Source organism: Myxine glutinosa, chromosome 4, assembly GCF_964187855.1.
Source record: "Myxine glutinosa chromosome 4, kmMyxGlut1.1, whole genome shotgun sequence".
Classification (NCBI taxonomy): Eukaryota; Metazoa; Chordata; class Myxini; order Myxiniformes; family Myxinidae; genus Myxine; species Myxine glutinosa.
Window position 1 is genome coordinate 132,585,838 of NC_136264.1, and position 24,231 is coordinate 132,610,068.

Genomic DNA, 24,231 nt, shown 5'->3' on the forward strand with positions numbered 1-24,231 from the left:
TACCAATGGCTTTAAGAAAATGGTGGGGTTAGGTCAATCGGACATGCGTAGGTTTTGCAATGTAAAACAGAAAGCATGAGTCACCTCCTATCAGAATGTAAAAAGACTCATGTCAGAACAGCTGGAAACACAAAGGCACAACAAAGTATGTGGAGTAATCCACTGGCATATCAATAAAGATTTCAATATCTCAGTTTCAGAAAAGTTATGGAAAAATTGAGAACAATGAAGTAACGCTCATGTACGACCTGATGATCTCATTGAGCAAGAACTTAGAAAACAAAGCATTGCGACTGAATATAGTACTTAGTTACAAAAAAGAAAAGGCGGCATTGCTAATTGAGGTGTCAGTACACTGCGATTTTTGCCGCAGCAATGCAGAAATCAGGAAAATGACCAAATACCAAGATCTCAAAAATGAAGTAACAAGCTCCTAGAAGCTGAAGTGTGCTGGAATTGTACCAGTGATAATAGCTCAGGAATGATAAAGAGGAACCTCACGGACCATCCCTGGGATTATTACTACAAAAGAACTACAGGTAGAAGCTCTCCGGACTTAACGACAATCCTAAAAAGAGCCCTTGGAACAAAACTTTGAGAACAAGAAAACTTTGCAGCTTAGTCCATTACTGAAATAGAGGTGGATACTTCGAGACTTGGAGAACTCTGTTCCATAACAACAAATGACACGCATACACACTGCATACACACACATACACATACCTCATCTATTCATTTCTGTTCCTCACATTTCTATCATATCTATATTGTAAAACAGGAGTGTCTGTCTGTCCCCAAACTACTCCCTCAGTTTTGGGGATAGTCCCTCCAAACCTCCTGTGGAACGTTTTGGGGTCCCAGCGGATGTTCTAACATAGTTAGGAGGTTTCAAAAATTCCTCAATAAAATTATGATTTTGAAATTAACTCGATACCAACCTGCCGCGAATGCGGAAACCCGATGTGGTGGTTTACCAATATGGCGGCCCGCCATCTTGGTCATCCCACTGCACATCGCTGGGTTCTTCAGCCACCATTTTGTTTCGGCCTACTCAAACGTGCCTTGCCTTGGAAACACGATCGATTTATCATTACATTAATTTAAGCATACTAGTACCCGACTGCAAAGCCGCAATGAGCCGGCGAAGCCAAAGCCTCTTGCCACTATTTTACCCATCACTATGGCATCAGTAGGTTAGGTAGTTGGTAGTAGGTAGGTGTAGTAGGTACCGTACCTCGTTCAAAATGACACCATTTGCATTCTGGGTGAGATTAAAATTTATAAAATTTACTTCTTGATTAATTCGGTGAATTCCGTCTCAACTTCGGATATTTCCGGCCGTGAAAAACTCTCCCCTATGGCCGCGAGATTTCTAAAAAATAATTCTTCGTCAATTTTAGAATATTTGACGCCGTTTTCAGCCTCCGAAATGCGGTAATAAGCTTTTTTGAAATATTTTTTCAAATGCTCGAATCTCATTGGTTCCGGTGTTTGGTGATGATTTTCGTTGAAGACAACCAGAGCCCGTGCGGGCCCGGGGAACGAGGTTGGTCTTAAAGTATTTCAATTACAAATTAGAGGTGCATAGGATTGTGAATCAAACAAAGACGGGTGAAACAAACTCCTATTGAACTTTTTCTCAAAATTTTATGCATACTTCCACATCCGCCAGATGGCGGCCTCCATTGAGTGATTTGGTTTTTGAAATATTTTTTCAAATGCTCGAATCTCATTGGTTCCGGTGTTTGGTGAAGATTTTCGTTGAAGATAACCAGAGCCCGTTCGGGCCCGGGGAACGAGGTTGGTCTTAAAGTATTTTCATTACAGAATTAGAGGTGCATAAGATTGTGAATCAAAAAATGATGGGTGAAACAAACTCCTATTGAGCTTTTTCTCAATTTTTTATGCATACTTCCGCATCCGCAAGATGGCGGCCTCCATTGGGTGATTTGGTGCGTCAAAGCTTGGAATTCTCAAAGGATCCAGCAAAATCTGGTTTTTCAACATAATACGTACGCGTTCATTCACAACACCGGCTTCGCCGGCTACTAGTACCCGACTGCAAAGCCGCAATGAGCCGGCGAGGCCAAAGCCTCTTGCCACTATTTTACCCATCACTATGGCATCAGTAGGTTAGGTAGTTGGTAGTAGGTAGGTGTAGTAGGTACCGTACCTAGTTCAAAATGACACCATTTGCATTCTGGATGAGATTAAAATTTATAAAATTTCCTTCTTGATTAATTCGGTGAATTCCGTCTCAACTTCGGATATTTCTGGCCGTGAAAAACTATCCCCTACGCCCGCGAGATTTCTAAAAAATAATTCTTCGTCAATTTTAGAATATTTGACGCCGTTTTCAGCCTCCGAAACGGTAAAAAGCTTTTTTGAAATATTTTTTCAAATGCTCGAATCTCATTGGTTCCGGTAATTGGTGACGATTTTCGTTGAAGATAACCAGGGCCTGTGTGGGCCCGGGGAACGAGGTTGGTCTTAAAGTATTTTAATTACAAATGAGAGGTGCATAAGATTGTGACTCAAAAAAAGACGGGTGAAACAAACTCCTATTGAACTTTTTTCAATTTGTTATGCATACTTCCGCATCCGCAAGATGGCGGCCTCCATTGAGCGATTTGGTGCGTCAAAGCTTCGAAATTCTCAAGGGATCCAGAAAAAATCTGGATTTTCAACATAATACATGCGCGTTCATTCACAACACCGGCTTCGCCGGCTATTATCAAAATCTGGATTCTGATTTGAGGATTGGATGCTGTAAACTAAATAATTTCCAAAGCTGGAGTGAAATCTGACCAGATTTACCATATCTCTTGTTTTTATAACGAAGTGTATATATGCATTTATTTAAGCGAGGTTGTGATTATCATTCTGGGATTCGTTTTTTATTAAATTATTTTTAACTTAATTCTTACTTCCATGGGAACTGCTCGGAGACGAATTTTTTGAATGAAACGTGTTTAGCGAAGAACACTATTTTAGTCGTTGGGATTGCTGTTACTGTTAGAGTAAATTCTGAAGTTGGAATTTTGAAGATCGGTTCGGATTAAGAGTTTGTGGAGCTTATCTCATTGTGGTTTTTAACCTGTGTGGAAATGAAATAAAGGGGTGGAGTGAGGAGGGTGGGAGGGGGTGGTGATGGGGATGAGTGGTGGGAGGGGGGGGAGGCTGGGAGGAGGTGGTGGGGGTAGGATCTAAAAAAAAAGCAATCTGCTTCTAGCATTGGTGAACAAATTAATTGACCCAAGACACACACACACACACACACACACACACACACAAACGGGGACCGACACACCCACGGGGACACACACACACACACACACACACAAACACACACGGGGACACGGACACACACACACACACACACACACACACGAGACACATGCACACACACATGGACACACACACACACAGGAACACACACACACACACAGGGACACACACAGACACACAGTGACACACACACACACATACACACACACACGGGGACACACACACACACACAAACACACACGGGGACACACACACACACACACAAACACACACATGGGGACACCCACACACACGGGCACACACACGGGATCACACACAAACAGAATTGTCTGAGGAGGTCAGACACTAGATTGTAGCCAATCATGGACAATCTCAAGTCTACAAGTCCATCTCCAGAGTCCTTGATGTTCCTGTGTCCACCGTACGCAATGTTATCAGGAAGTTTAAGGCCCATGGCGCTGTAGCCAACCTCCCTGGACGTGGCCGCAAGAGAACATTTGATCTCAGATTGCAGCAAAGGATTGTTCGAACGGTGGAGAAAGCACCTCGATCAACTGCCAAACAGATTCAAGGTGACCTTCAGACACAAGGTACGACAGTTTCAACTTGCACCATCTGACGCCAACTCAATGAAAGGGGGTTCTATTTATGAGACCCAGGAGGACATAACTGCTGAGAGAGAGACATAAGAAAGCCCGACTGGAGTTGCCAAAACACATACCGGAACAAGCCAAAATCCTTCTGGGAGAATTTAATGTGGACAGATGAGACCAAATTAGAGCTATTTTGTAAATCACATCATCTCTATGTTTACAGAAAACAAAATGAAGCCTTCAAAGATAAGAACACCTTCCCTACAGTCAAACATGGAGGAGGTTCAGTGATGCTTTGGGGTTGCTGTGCTGCTTCCGGCACTGGGTGCCTTGAATGTGTGCATGGCATCATGAAATCAGGAGATTACCAAGGCATTTTGGAGCGCAATGTTCAACCCAGTGTCAGAAAGCTGGGTCTCCGTCAAAGGTCATGGGTCTTTCAGCAGGATAATGACCTCAAACACACTTCAAAAAGCACCCAGGAATGGTTCAGGTCAAGACGCTGGACGGTTCTGAAGTGGCCAGCAATGAGTCCAGATCTAAATCCCATTGAACACCTGTGGGGAGATCTAAAAACAGCAGTTGGGAGAAGGCACCCTTCAAATCTGGGAGAACTGGAGCAGTTTGCACAAGACGAGTGGGCCAAACTGCCAGTAGAGAGGTAGAGGAAGCTCATTCATGGCTATAGGAAGTGCTTGACTGCAGTTATTTTGTCCATAGGCCGAGCTACCAAATATTAAGTCTGGTGTGTCAATAATTTTGTCAATGCCATTTCTTTTTATTTTCTGATTTAAAAGGATACATTAAGTTCTGAATCAAAAACAAAGTTTCAGTAATATGAACTGTGAAATAAAGAATTGTGGAGACCAAATACTTTTGTCATTTTCAACTCATTTTTGGAGAAAATTGTGAGTTATTTAAAAAGTGCAAGTGCAAAAAAGTGCCAATATTTTTGGCAACGACTGTAGGTGCATTGATCTGCATTTTCGCATATAAAATATTTCAAATAAGGTCGAAGTTTGAACATCTTGTAAAATGTACTCGATGCTTGTCAGTACATAGCGAATAAGGTTTGAAATTGCTTGACAGGGGCTCAAACTCAAGACCCCAATATCTCAAGCCAACATCAGGCTTTTTGTCGAACAGTGGTAACCAACCGACGATCATTCGTACTGTCTTATGAAGTCACCAGAGTATGACGTCAGAGGGAGATCATTAATTTCCCTTGCATCCGGTGTTTTTTAAAAGGCTGTTTTTTCTTCTTTTCTTCTGCTTTTCCTAAGTCGAGTCAATAAAACAACGTTAATGTTTAGCACAGCCTTCAGGAAGTGGCGAAAACCGCTGAGCTGGGAAGCGCTATTACCTGTTCGCAAGCTTAGCCTCCGGGTGAAGTTTCTTATTGTCTGCAGAATCTGAGGATGAACTACCTTCCGAATGCCCTGCAGCTTGAGCTAAGGGTTAAATGACGATGTATTAATTACATTTACTTTTGTCTGTATACATTGACTTCAACTAAAATGTTTCCTTATTGTTGTCGCCAAATTTTGATTTTCCATTCTTACCACGAACTTTAATTGGAAATATTCAAATACTCAACAAATTCGACTTCAATAAAAAAGTTTAAAAAAATTAAAAAATCAACAAATTCGAGAAAGACTCGTCGATGTATATACGAGGTGTAGTTTTTGTCCTTCTTTGAATGAATTGTTGAGGGACTTTCTAGTATTGAATCTATGTGTTGGCTCTTACACGAGCCTCGACTTGGTATACAAAAAAACCCGAAATGCTCTTCTCTTTCAGGACAGGTGCACAATGGCCTGTTTTGCGTTAGCATCTGAACACTCAGCTGATGATGCTTGGATCCTCCCAGGTATAAATCCAATACACGCCTTGATACACGTCAGTTGTCAACTGCTAGCGGGCACACCTGCCCTCTGAGCGGGAGAACCCTTCTCTTTTTATCGGAGCTCGGACAAGAGTACATGCTGGAGTTTGTGCAGCAAAGTAAGGATAAATTGTATGTGCTCATCTGCAGAGCTTGGGTGTCCATTTAAGGCCTGTTTTGGAGTTGGAACCTCTACGTAGGCCCAATAACTGTTAAATGTCAACTTTGGAGTTTCAGTGACATCCATGTTTACTCCATTATAGTAACTGGCAGGCACTCTTCGGCTGTGAGTATCCTTTGCAGCCCACATACGATGTGCAATGTCCTACAGCAGTCTTGGAAATGCAATTTATAATTTTTCTCATTTTTTAAATTATTATTATTTTGATCACAACTCCATATCATAACATAAAGGAAGATGATTTGCAATACCGGCTAACGCCACAGGTGGCGCTGTTTCCGCCACATCCCAATTTTGGAGTTTCAATGACATCCAGGATTAATTGCTCCATTATTAGTTAGAAGAAAGATATGGTAAGTTAACATCCTTGTCTATTACTACGATTTCAACTGCCCAACACTATTCCCATCTCCTTGTGAGGTCATTCGGGAAAAATGATTTCCCCCAAATCTTTAATGAAGAGGCTGGCCAGGCCTGACATTTAGACTGAAGAGGATTTGGGCAGGAATTCATCATTTGTTCAGGTCGGGAGCATAACTTCACATACTCTTCATGAAAGGCATTGTGAAGATCTTCATAACGCCCAACAACTAATATGACCCTACTGCAAAGCCGCAATGAGCCGGCGAAGCCAAAGCCTCCATTGAACTTTTTCGCAATTGTTTATGCATACTTCCGCATCCGCAAGATGGCGGCCTCCATGGAGCGATTTGGTGCGTCGAAGCTTCGAAATTCTCAAAGGATCCAGAAAAATCTGGCTTTTCAACATAATACGCGTTCATTCACAACACCGGCTTCGCCGGCTATAATACGAGCAGACGGGACACCCGAGTTAACGTCCATTCGAAGGACGACATACTTCATGATGCAACACCCGGCGAGCCAAACACCAACCGATATACTGGTTTATAGTCGTGTCGGGAATCAAACCCAGGCGAAAACCAATGATACGATGAAGAATTTGTCTTGCTGGTGATGCCAGTGTCGATGTGTGTCAGCAGACAGGAAGAACGTTGGATGACGTCAACAAGACGTTGATCGAGGCATGCAAATCGAAGTGGAAAACAAGGAGAAGCTTGTGGCGGACACAAAAGCCCACTGGCGTGGTGACATCATTCCACGCACCAAGTGGGCGGTGGCCACGCCCGAGGGGTAGGCGTGGCCTCATGATATACACCGGGCGACCAGCCCGGAACATTTCAGTGTTACAGTGTAGTCTTACAATAAAGACGTTTATATGTTACCGCTTGTCCGCTTCCTCCTTGCTCACAAGCAGCGCGCGTAACGCCGCGCTTTACTGGTGACCCTCGACGTTGGATCTGCCGGAGCGATCCTTCCACACGCGACGCCATCGCCATGGCCGACTTCGTCAAACTTCCGGAATTTTGGGAGGCTCAGGCCGAAGTCTGGTTCGTTCAGGCCGAAGCCCAATTTCAGCTTCGGCACCTCACCGGCGATGACACGCGCTATTGCCACGTCGTCGCCTCCCTCGGGCCCGGCACGGCCGCTCGAGTTGTGTCCGTCCTTCGCCACCCACCGAAAGGCCACAAGTACGAGGCACTCAAGCGGCTACTCCTAGCCACGTTCAGCCTCACGGACGATGCACGGGCCGACCGCCTCCTGGATCTCCCCGAGCTCGGTGAGACGCGCCCGTCGGTCCGAATGGACCATATGCTGTCACTGTTGGGCGACGAAGCCCCCGGTTCGCTATTCCGGGCACTTTTCCGTCGCCAACTTCCAGCGCAGGTTCACCTCGCGTTGGCCGGGACCGGGCTAACGGAACCCCGAGCATTGGCGGCCGAGGCGGACAAGTACTTCGCCGTTTCGGATACGCGGGCGAGCGTCGGCGTGGCCGTCACGGCATTCGACGCTGATGTTCAGCAGCGCGCTGATGTTCAGCAGCACGCTGATGTTCAGCAGCATGCTGATACGCACCTCGTGAACGCCGCCACGCCCCGCCCACCGCCGCGGCGAAAACCGCCACCGCGGGGAAACCCGTCGACTCCACCGGCCTGGCGGAGCCAGCCGCGCTCCTCCAGCTCCACCACCTGGTGCTGGTTCCATGCCAAGTTCGGCCACGAAGCTCGGCGGTGTCATCCGCCGTGCTCCTTCAACGGGTCGGGAAACGCCCGGGCCGGCGCTCAATTGTGGCGATGAGCGCCGGCCGTTCGAGCAGCCTGCTGTTCATAACGGACACCTTCTCCGGGCGCCGTTACCTGTGCGACACGGGAGCACAGGTGAGTGTCATTCCCGCCGGCACGTCAGACAAGCACGCCGCGGGTGGGGGCCCCGCGCTGCTTGCCGCGAACGGGACGCCCATCCGTACGTACGGAAAACGCTGCCTCTCTCTGCGGTTTGGAGGGCAGGTTTTCCGATGGACGTTCGTCACCGCCGACGTGCCCATGGCACTGCTTGGCGCGGACTTCCTGTGCGCTAATGGGCTCCTGGTCGACGTCAAGCGCAGACGGCTTGTCCAGGCCGAGACGTTCAGCTCGCTCGCATGTGCGTTGCCCAGCTCAACGAGCGTCTTGCCAAGCGGCTTGCCGAACGATTCGGTTCCGGCCACGTTGGTCTGTACGCTTCCGGCAGCGGACGCATTCACCCGCCTCCTCGCCGGCTTCCCGGCCCTAACGCGGCCCACCTTCTCGGCGGGGGCCGTCAAGCACGGGGTGGCCCATCACATCCCCACCGTCGGGCCACCGGTCTACGCCCGGGCACGCCGCCTCGAGCCGACGAAGCTGGCGGTGGCAAAAGCGGCGTTCGCTACCTTGGAGCGACTCGGCATCGTTCGGCGCTCAGAGAGCGCTTGGGCGTCGCCGCTGCACATCGTGCCGAAGCCCGGCGAGGGATGGCGACCGTGCGGGGACTATCGCCGTCTCAATGACGCCACGACTCCCGACCGCTACCCCGTCCCCCACATTCAGGACTTTTCCGCCCGTTTGGCGGGCAGGTCCTTCTTCTCGAAGGTGGACCTCATACGCGGCTATCATCAGGTCCCCGTCAGGCCGGAGGACGTCCCGAAGACGGCGGTCATCACGCCATTCGGACTCTTCGAGTTCCTGCGCATGCCCTTCGGTCTGAAGAATGCGGCTCAGGCGTTCCAGCGACTGATGGACAGCGTCCTGCGCGACTTGGATTTTGTCTACGTCTACCTGGACGATATCCTCGTCGCCAGCGCGTCCCGCGAAGAGCACCTACGCCACCTCCGCACGCTCTTCGAACGCCTGGGCCAGCATGGCCTGATTGTGAACCCCGCAATGTGCCGGTTCGGCGCCGCCACAATCGATTTTCTGGGGCACCGTGTCACCAGGCACGGAGCCATCCCCCTGCCGGCCAAGGTGGAGGCGGTGAAGGGGTTTCCGCGCCCCCGCACGATCAGAGGGCTGCAGGAGTTCCTGGGCATGGTGAACTTTTACCATCGGTTCCTGCCCCGTATCGCCCAGCTCCTGCGCCCCCTGCACGAAGCTCTCCGAGGTAAGCCGGGCAAAGGCGACGTTACCTGGGCCGAGCAGATGGACACGGCGTTCACGGGCGCGAAGCTCGCCTTGGCTAACGCCACCATGCTCGCGCACCCGGCGCCCGATGCACCGATCGCCCTCACCACCGATGCCTCGGACTACGCGGTGGGCGCGGTGCACGAGCAATGGGTGCGTGGAGCTTGGCAACCGCTGGCGTTCTTTAGCCGGCAGCTTCGCCCGCCCGAACGCCGTTACAGTACCTTCGACCGCGAGTTGCTCGGACTTCACTTGGCGGTCAGGCACTTCCGCCATCTGCTCGAGGGCCGGGCGTTCACTGCCTTCGTCGACCACAAGCCGCTGATCTTCGCGATGGGCAAGGTCACCGAGCCGTGGTCGGCCCGGCAGCAGCGTCACCTCTCGGCCGTGTCCGAGTACACGACGGACATCCAGCACGTCGCGGGGAAGGACAACCCGGTGGCGGATTGCCTTTCCCGGGCCATCACCCACGCAGTCCACCTCGGCATCGACTATGCCCGGATGGCAGCGGACCAGGCCGCTGACCCCGACGTCCAGGCCTTGCGGACCGCCGTCACGGGCCTACGCGTCACCGAGGTGCCGTTCGACGGCGCGGGCACGGCCCTCTTGTGCGACGTCTCCCTCGGGCGTCCTCGCCCCATTGTGCCCGCGGGCTGGCAGCGCCAGGTGTTTGACGCCATCCACGGCCTGTCCCACCCGGGCGCGAGGGCCTCCCAAAGGCTGATCGCCGACAAGTTCGTCTGGCATGGCCTCCGGAAGGCCGTCCGCGGCTGGGCCAGGACGTGCCTCGCGTGCCAGCGCGCCAAGGTGCACCGGCACACCCAGGCCCCGTTGGCCCCGTTCACGGTGCCGGAACGCCGGTTTGACCACGTCCACGTGGACCTGGTGGGACCTCTGCCCCCCTCGCGGGGTTTCACCTACGTCCTCACCATGGTGGACCGCACCACCCGGTGGCCGGAGGCCGTGCCCTTGGCGTCGACAACGGCGGCCGATGTCGCGCAGGCTTTCATCGCCACCTGGGTCGCCCGGTTCGGCGCCCCCTCAGACATCTCATCCGACCGCGGCCCCCAGTTCACCTCAGAGCTCTGGGGGGCGGTTGCGCAGGGGCTCGGGGTCCGGCTGCACCGAACCACGGCCTACCACCCCCAGGCTAACGGCCTGTGTGAGCGATTTCACCGCTCATTGAAGGCCGCGCCCCGGGCCACCCTCCGCGACGGCGGCTGGGTCGACAGGCTCCCCTGGGTCCTGCTGGGCCTCCGGACGGCGCCCAAGGAGGACCTGCGCGCATCCGCGGCGGAGTTGGTCTTCGGGCAACCGCTGCGGATGCCGGGCGAGTTCCTCCCCGACTCCACGGCACCATGGTCCGCGGCACAGCAGCGCTCCGCTCTGCAAGAGACCGCCCGGAGGTTCGCCCCGGTGCCAACGGCATGCCACGGGCACCCACCGACGCACGTCGCCCCGGAGCTTCGCACGGCGGAGTACGTCTTCGTCCGCCACGATGCCCATCGGACACCACTGCGGCCCCCGTACGACGGGCCTTTCCGCGTGCTGGAGACCGGGGCGAAGCACTTCACCCTGGACATCGGCGGTACTCCTGACCGTGTTTCGGTAGACCGCCTCAAGCCGGCCCACCTCGATGTGGACCATCCACCGCCAGTGGCCCGACCCCCACGTCGGGGCCGCCCTCCTGCGGGCGGACCCCCGGCACCGCCCAGCCCCGCCGCCACGCCGCCCCCCGGTCCTGCACCCATCCCAGGGGCAGCCAGGGGCATCCCACCTGGCATCCCTGCACCCCGGACGCCGCCGATCGCCAGGGGGCGCTTCGGCCGGGTCATTCGTCTGCCCCGCAAACTGGCCCTCCAGGTGCGCGGGAATTCTGGGGGGGCGCGTGTGGCGGACACAAAAGCCCACTGGCGTGGTGACATCATTCCACGCACCAAGTGGGCGGTGGCCACGCCCGAGGGGTAGGCGTGGCCTCATGATATACACCGGGCGACCAGCCCGGAACATTTCAGTGTTACAGTGTAGTCTTACAATAAAGACGTTTATATGTTACCGCTTGTCCGCTTCCTCCTTGCTCACAAGCAGCGCGCGTAACGCCGCGCTTTAAGCTGATGTTTCGGACGTAATAACCCGTCCTCGCAACAAAATCGGCAAAATCGAATCAAAAACTATGTATAGCATGATATTTGAAAAAGTTGTGGATGAGTTATGACAAAACCTGGTGGATGACTTAGTTGGTTAGGTGGCAAGAACAAGCTGATTAGAATTTGGTTCAGGCCAGAATCCAGATCTGACCTATCAGTGGGATACAAAACGTAAACCGTTCGGCCTGGCGGAGGTGTGCGCTCTACCGAGTGAATTACAAGAACATTATGAGACATCAGTGTACTTTATACCTGAATTACAAGGACGACACCAGAACGACACTCGATAGAGAGCATACCTCTGCCAGGCCGAACAGTTTACGTTTTGTATCCCACTGATAGGCCGGATCCCAATCCAGATCTTCACCAGAATTGAAACGATTTGTCCTTGTCACACACCCAACCTCTCCACCAAGTTTCTCCTGAATCCGTACATCTCTTTTTGAGATATCTTTTTCACAGACAGACAAGCAAGCAGACAGGGTTGAAAACACAACCTCCAATCCACCTTCGGTGACAGAGGTATAAAAGAACAAATGAACAAGAAAGACATCATGCAGAGCACGATACTTGTAAAATACACTCCCACCCCCTATCCACCCCCCCCCCGCCCCCCAAAGTGGCCATGGAGACATCAAATTGTTCATTCCATCAAGATTAAAATTGACATTCTTAATCATCGGGTCAATCAGATGAAAATGGATTTTTAGATGAAAATTGATGATTTTAGAAGTTTGACCTTTTGACCTTTAAATAGTTGGTTTCCCAAATCAGTGATGCACTGTGCAATTGCTCTTTAATTTTCAGGTTAGACTGATGAAAATTGTCCATTTTTCAGATGAAAATTGATGATTTAAAAAAGTTTGACCTTGAGTTGACCTTTGACCTTTTGACTTCAAAAATAGTTGCTCTCCCAATTCAGTGATGCACTATGTAATTTCTGTTTAATATTCAAGTTAAGAGGATGAAAATTGACGGATGAAAATTGACGATTTTTCAGATGAAAATTGATGATTTTAGAAGTTTGACCTTGAGTTGACCTTTGACCTTTTGACTTCAAAAATAGTTGCTCTCCCAATTCAGTGATGCACTATGTAATTTCTGTTTAATATTCAAGACATATGTTGTGTGCAAGAGACGAGATGGCAGGGAAGTGGTGTGAGAATGGTGAAGGGTAGGCAGGGACAGAAATACAAGTTTGTGTGGCGAGGGTGCCTGGAGGGCGTGAATGGTGTTGGTGTCCTGTTTTCTGAGGAGTTTGTAGACAGTGTGGTGAGTGTGACGAGAGTGAGTGATAGGTTGATGATGGTGAAAATGATGATTGGAAAGCTCTTGGTGAACGTCATCTCGGGATATGCTCCGCAGGTTGGTCGAAGCGATGAAGAAAAGGACAAGTTCTGGTGTGCGATAGAGAAGCTGATGGAAAACGTGAAAGATGAGGAAGTTGTTGTGGTAGGAGGAGACCTAAATGGCCACGTGGGAAGGAGTATGGATGGTTTTGACGGAGTTCATGGGGGTTACGGATATGGTGTGAGAAATGGAGAAGGTGAAAGGATTTTGGAGTTTGCTGATGGAGCTGATTTGTTGATTTGTAATACTCAGTTCCAGAAAGAGGATAATAAGCTTGTTACATACACGTCAGGTGGGTCGACGACAACCGTTGACTACCTGATGGTGCGTAGGCGAGATAGGGGGCACCTCCGGGACACAAAGGTGATCCCGGGGGAGGAGGCTGTTTCACAGCACCACTTGGTTGTCTGCGACATAAGGGTGAAAGGTGCGAGGAGAGCTCGGCGGGTGAAGTACCAACCGAGAATGAAGGTGTGGAGGTTGAAAGAGGTGATAGTAAGGGAGGCATTAAAAGAGAGGCTGAGTAGGGTCGAGGATGATGTGGTTGAGCTTGAAAGTGGTTGGATGTCGATGAAAGCTAGTCTGTTGGGAGCCGTTGGTGAGGTATGTGGATGGACAAAAGGACCACCGAGGCACTCGGAAACATAGTGGTGGGATGATGAAGTTGGAAAGAGGATTGACGAGAAGAGGAAGAAGTTCAAGGAGTGGCAGAAGGCGAAGGGTACGGGAGCAGAAACAGCAGAGCATGAAAGAAATAAGGCAGCCAGGAAGGCTGCAAAGAAAGAGGTAGCAAAGGCGCAGGAGGCATGTAGGAAAATGTTCGGAGAACGCTTGGATTCGGAAGAGGGTCAGAAAGCAGTATTCAGGATTGCAAAGCAGATAGCGAAAGAGAGGTGTGATGTGATGGGGGTGAGTTGCTTGAAGGATGAAGTGGGACAAATCGTTGTCGACCCAGATGGAATTAAAGGAAGATGGAAAAGATATATGGAAATGCTGTTGAATACAGAGAATGAATGGGATGGCAACATAGAGAGTAACCCAGTTTTAGGACCGGCAGAGAAGATAACTGAGAAGGAAGTTGAGGAAGCGATAAAAGCAATGAAGGGTAGAAAAGCGGGAGGGCCAACGCGAGTTGTGGGAGATATGTTGAAGGCAGCAGGAAGTTGGGGTGTGAAGAGAATGACAGAGATCTGTAATCTGGCGGTGAAAGAAGCCCGCATTCCAGTGGATTGGGAACCGAGTACCCTCGTCCCTCTATACAAGGGGAAAGGTGACCCTCTGGAGTGTGGCTCGTACCGAGCGATAAAGTTATTGGAGCATGGAATGAAGGTATTGGAAAGGGTGTTGGAGAGGAGGATAAGGAAGAAAGTGAAGATCGACGAAATGCAGTTTGGATTCATGCCAGGAAGAGGAACGACAGATGCGCTTTTCATTGTGAGGCAGTTGCAGGAGAAGTACATGGAGAAGAGGAAGAAGTTGTTTCTTGGGTTTGTTGATCTGGAGAAAGCATTCGATAGGGTACCACGCAAAGTATTGACATGGGCATTGAGGAAGTTAGGAGTGGAGGAATGGTTGATCAGAGTAGTGATGGCAATGTACAAAAGAGCGCGCACAGCTGTAAGGACGAAGGACGGGAACAGTGGTGAGTTTGAGGTGAAGGTGGGAGTGCATCAGGGGTCGGTACTAAGTCCACTACTATTTATAGCTGTGATGGAGGTGCTGGCTCAGAACATAAAGGAGGGTTTACCGTGGGAGTTGTTGTATGCAGATGATCTGGTGTTGATTGCGGAAAATATGGATGGACTGAAGGAAAAGATGAACACGTGGAAGGAATGTATGGAGACAAAAGGTCTGAAGGTGAATATCGGAAAGACGAAGGTGATGGCAAGTGGTAAAGCATGTGGTGAGGTGGAAAGAACTGGGAAGTGGCCCTGTGCTGTGTGTAGGAAGGGTGACGGAGTGAACTCCATTCAATGTACAATGTGCGCTGAGTGGGTTCATCAAAAATGTAGTGGTCTGAGAGGGTCATTAACCAGTGTGGCAGCTACATTCAAATGTAAGGTGTGCACAGAGGGAGCTGCAGATGGAGGAAATGTTGAGTTGGATCTTGGAGACGGCGTGAAGCTGGAAGGTGTGAAAACATTTTGCTACCTCGGAGACATGCTGAATGGAGAAGGTGGATCAGACTCGGCAACGGTTGCTCGAGTGAGATGTGCATGGAAGAAGTTTCGGGAACTGAGTGGCGTGCTGATGATGAGGGGAGTGTCGTTGAAGCTGAAGGGAAAGGTGTATGCTGCATGTGTGAGAAGTGTTATGATTTATGGGAGCGAGACATGGGTAATGAACGTAGAGCAGCAACGAAGGTTGGAAAGGGTGGAAATGCGAATGGTTCGACGGATGTGCGGAGTATCGTTGAGAGAGAGGAAGACAAATGATGAATTGCGAAAGATGATGGGAATAGAGCCTGTGATTGATGCTGTGAAGAGGAACAGGTTGAGATGGTTTGGTCATGTGTTGAGGAAGGATGAAAGTGACTGGTTGAGAAGAGTGGTGGAAATGAATGTAGAAGGAAGCAGAGGACGGGGAAGACCGAGAAAGACTTGGCTAAAGATGGTGGAATAAGAAATGCGGGCAAGGGGGTTAACAAGGAGAGATGCAGAAAATAGGGCAAAATGGAGAAGATTGTCATGGGGACCGCAAGGCTAACCCCCGCTCTAGCAGGGAAAATGGCCTTTAAAATGAATGTTGTTGTCGTTTGTATTCAAGTTAAGAGGATGAAAATTGACGATTTTTCAGATGAAAATTGATGATTTTAGAAGTTGACCTTGAGTTGACCTTTGACCTTAAATATAGTTGGTTTCCCAATTCAGTGATGCAGTATGTAATTGCTGTTTAATTTTCAGGTTAATCAGATGAAAATTGATGGGTTTTCAGATGAAAATTGATGATTTTAGAAGTTTGACCTTGAGTTGACCTTTGACCTTAAATATAGTTGGTTTCCCAATTCAGTGATGCACTATGTAATTGCTGTTTAATTTTCAAGATAATCGGATGAAAATTGACGAGTTTTCAGATGTTGTTGTTGTTTCATATGCAGCCTGTGGCTGCTGGCTGCATCATTTCTCTGGAAGCACGTTTGTGCCGCTGATGCAGTGCCCCAATGCAGTGCGTTTGTGCCGCTGATTCAGAAAATTCAGAAAATTCAGATGAAAATTTATGATTTTAGAAGTTTGAGCTTGTTGACCTTTGACCTCAAAAATAGTTGACTTCCCAATTCTGTGACTCAATATGTAAATGCTGTTCAACTTTCACACAATCGGTTGACAAATGACGATTTTAGAAATTTGACCTCAAGATGACCTTTGACCTCAAAATCAATAGGCTTCTCAGGTGTGACTCCCTCTACAACTTGTTAAAGTTTCATGACGATCGGTTTAGAATTATGACCTGTAGGCAATTGACAAACAAACAGAATAACGCACAAGACCAACCGATATATACACAAAGAATTAAGTTAAGCACCCCCCCCCGTTTTTTTACAACCTCGCACATTACAAGTTTGTTGTCGTCAAAACAGTGTAATATACCCATGATATTGCTATATTTTCTGGAGAAGTGATATTATGGTCACATAAAAACATAACAATCATGCCGTTTTCAATATTTTATTCTGAATAATTTAAGGTGAAATTTTTTGGGAATTTTAGGCATATTTTCACCTCAATTTAAGTATGGAGCTATAGGTCCATCACGGACAGTGTGGATGACGTTTATGTTTTCTAACGTACAGTCATTGTTCTGAGAAGACCTCTAGCGATCTTTGCGTCAATAACGTGTGTAGGACCCACGTGATCGGATCACTGACTCAACCCTACGTCTCATAGACCCTGTAAGCCGTCGTATGCGTTGCTGTGGCAGGTTGTTCCATTCCCGATGTAATGCACGTTCCAATTCATCCAGATTGGCTATTGGAGGGACCATCTTCGCAATTTGTCGTCCCAACATGTCCCAAACGTGCTCGAGGGGGTTCAGGTTCAGGACAGGATTAGGGGGTGCTTAACTTAATTCTTTGTGTAGGGGTGCTTAACTTAATTCTTTGTGTATACTTGAAAAATCTTGATTTTGCAAGTAATAAAAAACGAAAGGGTTCCTGAAACACCTGACCCCATGTCTTGAGAAAAAGTACATGGGAAGGCTCTTTTAAACTCTTTCTTGGCGTTTCCGAGCACGATATACATTGCCTAAGAGCCGCGTTTTCTCTGAATCTCGATATTCCACAACGATGAGAGCGTGAGCGGCACATTTGATTGGTCGACATGGCGTAAAATGGCGCAATATTTAGCCTGCGCTCAGAAGCAAAAAACGAGGTTAAGCGATGGCTGCGTACGTGCATACGTATCTCGTATGTGTCTGCATTTTTAAAATTCATTTTCTCGGCAACTGTTGGTGCGATTGACACAAAATTTTCACCATAGTATGTCTACTCGTGTATATTTTTTAGCGATAATTATGACGTCATATGTCACATGGTATGGGTGCCATCTTTGAAAAAGCGAAAAACTTTGGATATGTCTGCAAAACCGCTCCATGGAAAAAATTGAAACATGGCTCAATGTAAAGAACTCTGCATGGGGAATAAGTGTTGTTAACAATGACGTCATTCATGCCTTAATTATGATGTCTTAATTTGACAAGTACAAGGCTTAGTCCGATCAGTTTGAAATTCCTTGAGCTTGATCTACGTAACAATTATATTTGAGAATGTAAACGTATGACGTCATCGGTCACGTGGTACGGCAGCCATATTGGATCAAAGAAAAAAAAGCCCTTAAAAAACAGAACAGTTGGTTCACACCAAGTCGACTGCGCTGTGTAAGTATTCGATGAATAACATCTAGTTTGTCCAAGTACTACTAAACAGAAGGTTTTTGAAAGTGCCAAGAAGGCAAATTTGTGTTCTACGGCGTTGAAGTATATGCAGTAGTTAAATTTCAATAAAATAATGATTTTAAAAGCTGCAGAAAAAAATATATTTTAAATCTCTTTTTTTTTAAATCGCTTACTGTCGTTGATGCACCATCTTTTACACCACTTTAGTTAACACTGTAAATTAGTTATTTCTGCCTGTTGTTTGTGTCCTTTATGGTCTCCCTAAAACAGTAAGTTTCCTGTTTGGAATTATTTTCAATTTTGTTTGTCTGCCGGACAGACTAAAACAATTACCTTACTCCTCTGTGAGCATGCGCACTGGGACAAGATTCCATACAATTTGGCAAATTCAGAGTCAAGGTACCACTAAGCTGCAGGTTCATGCTCCAATTCGTGTTCTGTAATGTTCAAAATTTAGAAATAAATTGAAATGAAGTAGTTCCTCAATCATAGACTGAAATCTGTAGACAGACATACAGACAGACAGTCAGACAGACAGACAGACAGGCAGAGTGAACCAATTGCTCAACCCAGCTCTGCGCTTTGCACTTTGCGTGCCGGACTATACATTTGCCTTACCATGTGACCTCACACGTTGTGATAGGTTGCCGGTTCGTGCATTATGATTGGCTGCATTAAACCACCAGGTGGCAAAGTGTGCGAATCCGCCGAAAGTTATATCATGAAGGACTGGTAGGATAACCTGGAGGTATGCGCATTAGCCTTTGAGCTGTCTCGGGTGGGTTTGAATCCTAACGCAGGAATAAACTGTCATCCTTGTGTTTTTCATCTAGTGTAAGGGATCAATCTGCGTGTCTTCCCTCGGAAGCACATTAAGTTGGATATCCTGCGTGCCCGCATTAGTTTGTGGACGTTAAAGATCCCACTGTGTCTTTTGTGATGTTTCGGCGACTTATCGCTAACACACAGAACAAAGTACAAATTCCCACCTGGACTGTGGGGAGCAAGTGACCTGGTTTCAAATGTCGCTCACCATTAGGTTACACTGCTTACTATCTCAAAACTATAAACAAATTTATGTTCACAGGTTGTTTCATGTCGTGACTAAAATTGTCTGTCATACAGATGAGTTGGTTCAACAACTTTAATCAGTTTAATAAATCAGTTTAATAATCAGGTTAATAAATCAGTTTAATAATCAGTTTAATAATCAGTTTAATAATCAGTTTAATAATCAGTTTTAGTTGGTTCAACCAATCCTTTAATAACAACTATAATCCTTTTATTTCCTTAAACTCTCTGACTCGATATAATACATACATACAGTACAAATGCATGCATAAGCCACAACCTTAACCTTTCACCTTACCCACTACCAGTACCTTCCACCATACCCACTACCAGTACCTTTCCCCATACCCACTACCAATTCCCTTCCACCATACCCACTACCAGTACCTTCCACCTTACCCACTACCAGTACCTTCCACCTTACCCACTACCAGTACCTTCCACCTTACCCACGACCAGTACCTTCCCCCATACCCACTACCAATTCCCTTCCACCATACCCACTACCAGTACCTTCCACCTTACCCACTACCAGTACCTTCCCCCATACCCACTACCAATTCCCTTCCACCATACCCACTACCAGTACCTTCCACCTTACCCACGACCAGTACCTTCCCCCATACCCACTACCAATTCCCTTCCACCATACCCACTACCAGTACCTTCCACCTTACCCACGACCAGTACCTTCCCCCATACCCACTACCAATTCCCTTCCACCATACCCACTACCAGTACCTTCCACCTTACCCACGACCAGTACCTTCCCCCATACCCACTACCAATTCCCTTCCACCATACCCACTACCAGTACCTTCCACCTTACCCATGACCAGTACCTTCCCCCATACCCACTACCAATTCCCTTCCACCTTACCCACCACCAGTACCTTCCACCATACCCACCACCAGTACCTTCCACCATACCCACCACCAGTACCTTCCACCATACCCACCACCAGTAGTCAATACCTTCCACCATACCCACCACCAATATTCTCCACCTTACCCACAACCAATACCTTCCACCATACCCACTACCAGTACCTTCCACCTTACCCACGACCAGTACCTTCCCCCATACCCACTACCAATTCCCTTCCACCATACCCACTACCAGTACCTTCCACCTTACCCACGACCAGTACCTTCCCCCATACCCACTACCAATTCCCTTCCACCATACCCACTACCAGTACCTTCCACCTTACCCATGACCAGTACCTTCCCCCATACCCATGACCAGTACCTTCCCCCATACCCACTACCAATTCCCTTCCACCTTACCCACCACCAGTACCTTCCACCATACCCACCACCAGTACCTTCCACCATACCCACCACCAGTACCTTCCACCATACCCACCACCAGTAGTCAATACCTTCCACCATACCCACCACCAATATTCTCCACCTTACCCACCACCAGTAGTCAATACCTTCCACCATACCCACCACCAATATTCTCCACCTTACCCACTACCAGTACCCTCCACCATACCTACTACCAGTACCTTCCACCCTACTCAGTACCATCACCTTCTACTTTACCCAGCATCATCACCTTCTACCTTATTCAGACCTCAACACCTTATACCTTGTGCACAAGGTTTTCACCTTACTTCTTATAATGTACTTCAAAAATATTATTCTGTCTATTATGTTGTTACACTTACATTTTATTTATTTTATTTACAGAGTCAAGGGTCATTGGAAGAGCTAGTACACTGAGGGGATCAAGACGTGACAGGACAAAAGGAACAGTAGAGAGAGGGATAGGGGTTGAAATGGTTGAACTAGTGGTGGAAGTTGAAGGACAATATAGAGGGAGACTTGGACAAACAATGGATGTGGAGAGGGATATGGGTCAGGAAAGGACATATGGACTTGTCAAGATGGATGCAGAGGGAAACTCTCAGGATGGAAAAACTAGAAATTTGGAAGGACGAGAGTGGGGGGAGAAGGAGGTGGGGTTAGCTTGGGTAGAAAAGATGATGGTTTGATTCCTAATATCCTGCCAGCATTTAATATATATGGAATATAGTTTGCTACCTAAAGTATAATATGGAATATAATATTGGATATAATAATTAACGGCAAGAGCAGCACTGAAACTCCCTTCACACCCTCCTTGTGTGTTCCCCTTCCCCTCTACTCACCCATCCTTCATCCCTCCCCTCCCCTCACCCATCCTTCATCCCTCCCCTCTCCTCTCCTCGAACCTTTCTCCTTCTTCTTCTCCAACCTTTCCTCCTCCCCTCTCTCCCTGCTTCCTCAGCCTCCTTAAAACCCCCCTTCCCATCCACAGCTCACTCTCCACATCTCCGCCGTCTCGCTCTCTCTCTGTTCCTCTCTCAATAATCAGTTCTCTCTCTTAATAATCCCTAGGCTCTCCCTCTCTTCAGTTTCTGCCTTTTCCAACGGCACTCCGTCTCTCGCTATTATTCTCTCGCTTTCCCAATTCACTTTGTAGTCCATACTTCAGCAAACACCGATTGGCTGTTTATTTCGTTGTTAACATCTGAACAAGATGGCTTTTTTACTTTCAAATATCTATCAATTATGTGTAAATTTTGGGAATTTGATGGATTACGGATGCGTTTTTAACATTGTGTAGCCTTTGGCAATAATTCCTTTCTCTAACATTCGCTCTATTCGTCTGTTTCATTTGCCTTTTCTGATTTATTAATTTAATTATTTACACGAGATTACATTTCTTTACAAACGCGTAGCTTCGGAGAAATCGGTGCAACTCTCTGGTGAGTATAAAGATTCCATCTGTCTGTCTGTCAGTCTGTCTTTGTCTCTGGACTTGTGCATTCCCTAGCGAATAGTTGGTATTCCAACTGAAAATCTAACGATTCATGTAAATGAAACTTTATTTCCTCAACAGTGTGCTTTAATAACAACTATAATCTTTTTACTTCCTTAACATTGTCCTTTTATAACAATTATAATCTTAACATTGTCCTTTTATAACAATTATAATCTTTTTATTCCCTTAACATTGTTATTTTTAATAATAATAATCTTGATTTACTTAACATTGTCTGTTCATTATAATGTCTTTTTTTTTCATTAACATTGTCCTTTTATAACAATTATACTTTTAACATTGATCATTAGAACAATTACTATATTTTTATTCCTTTAACATTGTTATTTTAAATAATAATAATCTGGATTTACTTAACATTGTCTGTTTATTATAATTATTCTTTTTATTTTCTTAACATTGTCTTTTTATAACAATTATAATCTTTATTTCCATAACATTTTCCTTTTATTGTGATTATTATTTTTATTTCCTTAACATTGTCCTTTTATAACAATTATATATCTTTATTTCCGTAACTGTCCTTTTATAACAACTATAATCTTTATTTCCATAACATTGTCCTTTTATTATGATTATTCTTTTTATTTTCTTAACATTGTCTTTTTATAACAATTATAATCTTTATTTCCATGACATTCTCCTTTTATTATGATTATTATTTTTATTTTCTTAACATTGTCCTTTTATAACAACTATAATCTTTATTTCCATGACATTCTCCTTTTATTATGATTATTATTTTTATTTCCTTAACATTGTCCTTTTATAACAATTATATATCTTTATTTCCGTAACTGTCCTTTTATAACAACTATAATCTTTATTTCCATAACATTGTCCTTTTATTATGATTATTCTTTTTATTTTCTTAACATTGTCTTTTTATAACAATTATAATCTTTATTTCCATAACATTTTCCTTTTATTGTGATTATTATTTTTATTTCCTTAACATTGTCCTTTTATAACAACGATAATCTTTATTTCCATAACATTGTCCTTTTATTATGATTATTATTTTTATTTCCTTAACATTGTCCTTTTATAACAACTATAATCTTTATTTCCATGACATTCTCCTTTTATTGTGATTATTATTTTTATTTCCTTAACATTGTCCTTTTATAACAACGATAATCTTTATTTCCATAACATTGTCCTTTTATTATGATTATTATTTTTATTTCCTTAACATTGTCCTTTTATAACAACTATAATCTTTATTTCCATGACATTCTCCTTTTATTATGATTATTATTTTTATTTCCTTAACATTGTCCTTTTATAACAATTATATATCTTTATTTCCGTAACTGTCCTTTTATAACAACTATAATCTTTATTTCCATAACATTGTCCTTTTATTATGATTATTATTTTTATTTCCTTAACATTGTCCTTTTATAACAACGATAATCTTTATTTCCATAACATTGTCCTTTTATTATGATTATTATTTTTATTTCCTTAACATTGTCCTTTTATAACAACGATAATCTTTATTTCCATAACATTGTCCTTTTATTATGATTATTATTTTTATTTCCTTAACATTGTCCTTTTATAACAACGATTAATCTTTATTTCCATAACATTGTCCTTTTATTATGATTATTATTTTTATTTCCTTAACATTGTCCTTTTATAACAACTATAATCTTTATTTCCATGACATTCTCCTTTTATTGTGATTATTATTTTTATTTCCTTAACATTGTCCTTTTATAACAACGATAATCTTTATTTCCATAACATTGTCCTTTTATAACAACGATAATCTTTATTTCCATAACATTGTCCTTTTATTATGATTATTATTTTTATTTCCTTAACATTGTCCTTTTATAACAACTATAATCTTTATTTCCATGACATTCTCCTTTTATTATGATTATTATTTTTATTTCCTTAACATTGTCCTTTTATAACAACGATAATCTTTATTTCCATAACATTGTCCTTTTATTATGATTATTATTTTTATTTCCTTAACATTGTCCTTTTATAACAACTATAATCTTTATTTCCATGACATTCTCCTTTTATTATGATTATTATTTTTATTTCCTTAACATTGTCCTTTTATAACAATTATATATCTTTATTTCCGTAACTGTCCTTTTATAACAACTATAATCTTTATTTCCGTTACATTGTCCTCTTATTATGATTATTATTTTTATTTCCTTAACATTGTCCTTTTATAACAATTATAATCTTTATTTCCATAACATTGTCCTTTTATAACAATTATAATCTTTATTTCTGTGACATTGTCCTTTTATAATGATTATTGTTTTTATTTCCTTAACATTGTCCTTTTATAACAATTATATATCTTTATTTCTGTAACTGTCCTTTTATAACAACTATAATCTTTATTTCCGTAACATTGTCCTCTTATTATGATTATTATTTTTATTTCCTTAACATTGTCCTTTTATAACAATTATAATCTTTATTTCCATAACATTGTCCTTTTATAACAAT

At 45.3% G+C, this 24,231-nt stretch overlaps 1 protein-coding gene across 3 annotated transcripts in view; it reads left to right on the forward strand.

Moving 5' to 3' along the window:
- Positions 1 to 5,813: 5,813 nt before the first annotated feature.
- Positions 5,814 to 24,231, forward strand: part of LOC137425239 (forkhead box protein N4-like) — an 89,584-nt gene continuing 71,166 nt past the window's right edge. For 2 of the 3 annotated variants that reach the window (XM_068113453.2, XM_068113456.2), the window contains exon 1: positions 5,814 to 5,885. In XM_068113453.2, coding sequence (XP_067969554.1) covers positions 5,864 to 5,885 — 22 coding nt within the window. In that variant the 5' untranslated portion in view covers positions 5,814 to 5,863. Of the gene's footprint in view, positions 5,886 to 21,232; positions 21,662 to 24,231 lie in introns of those variants that run through there. The other variant, XM_068113454.2, reaches the window with a different exon arrangement.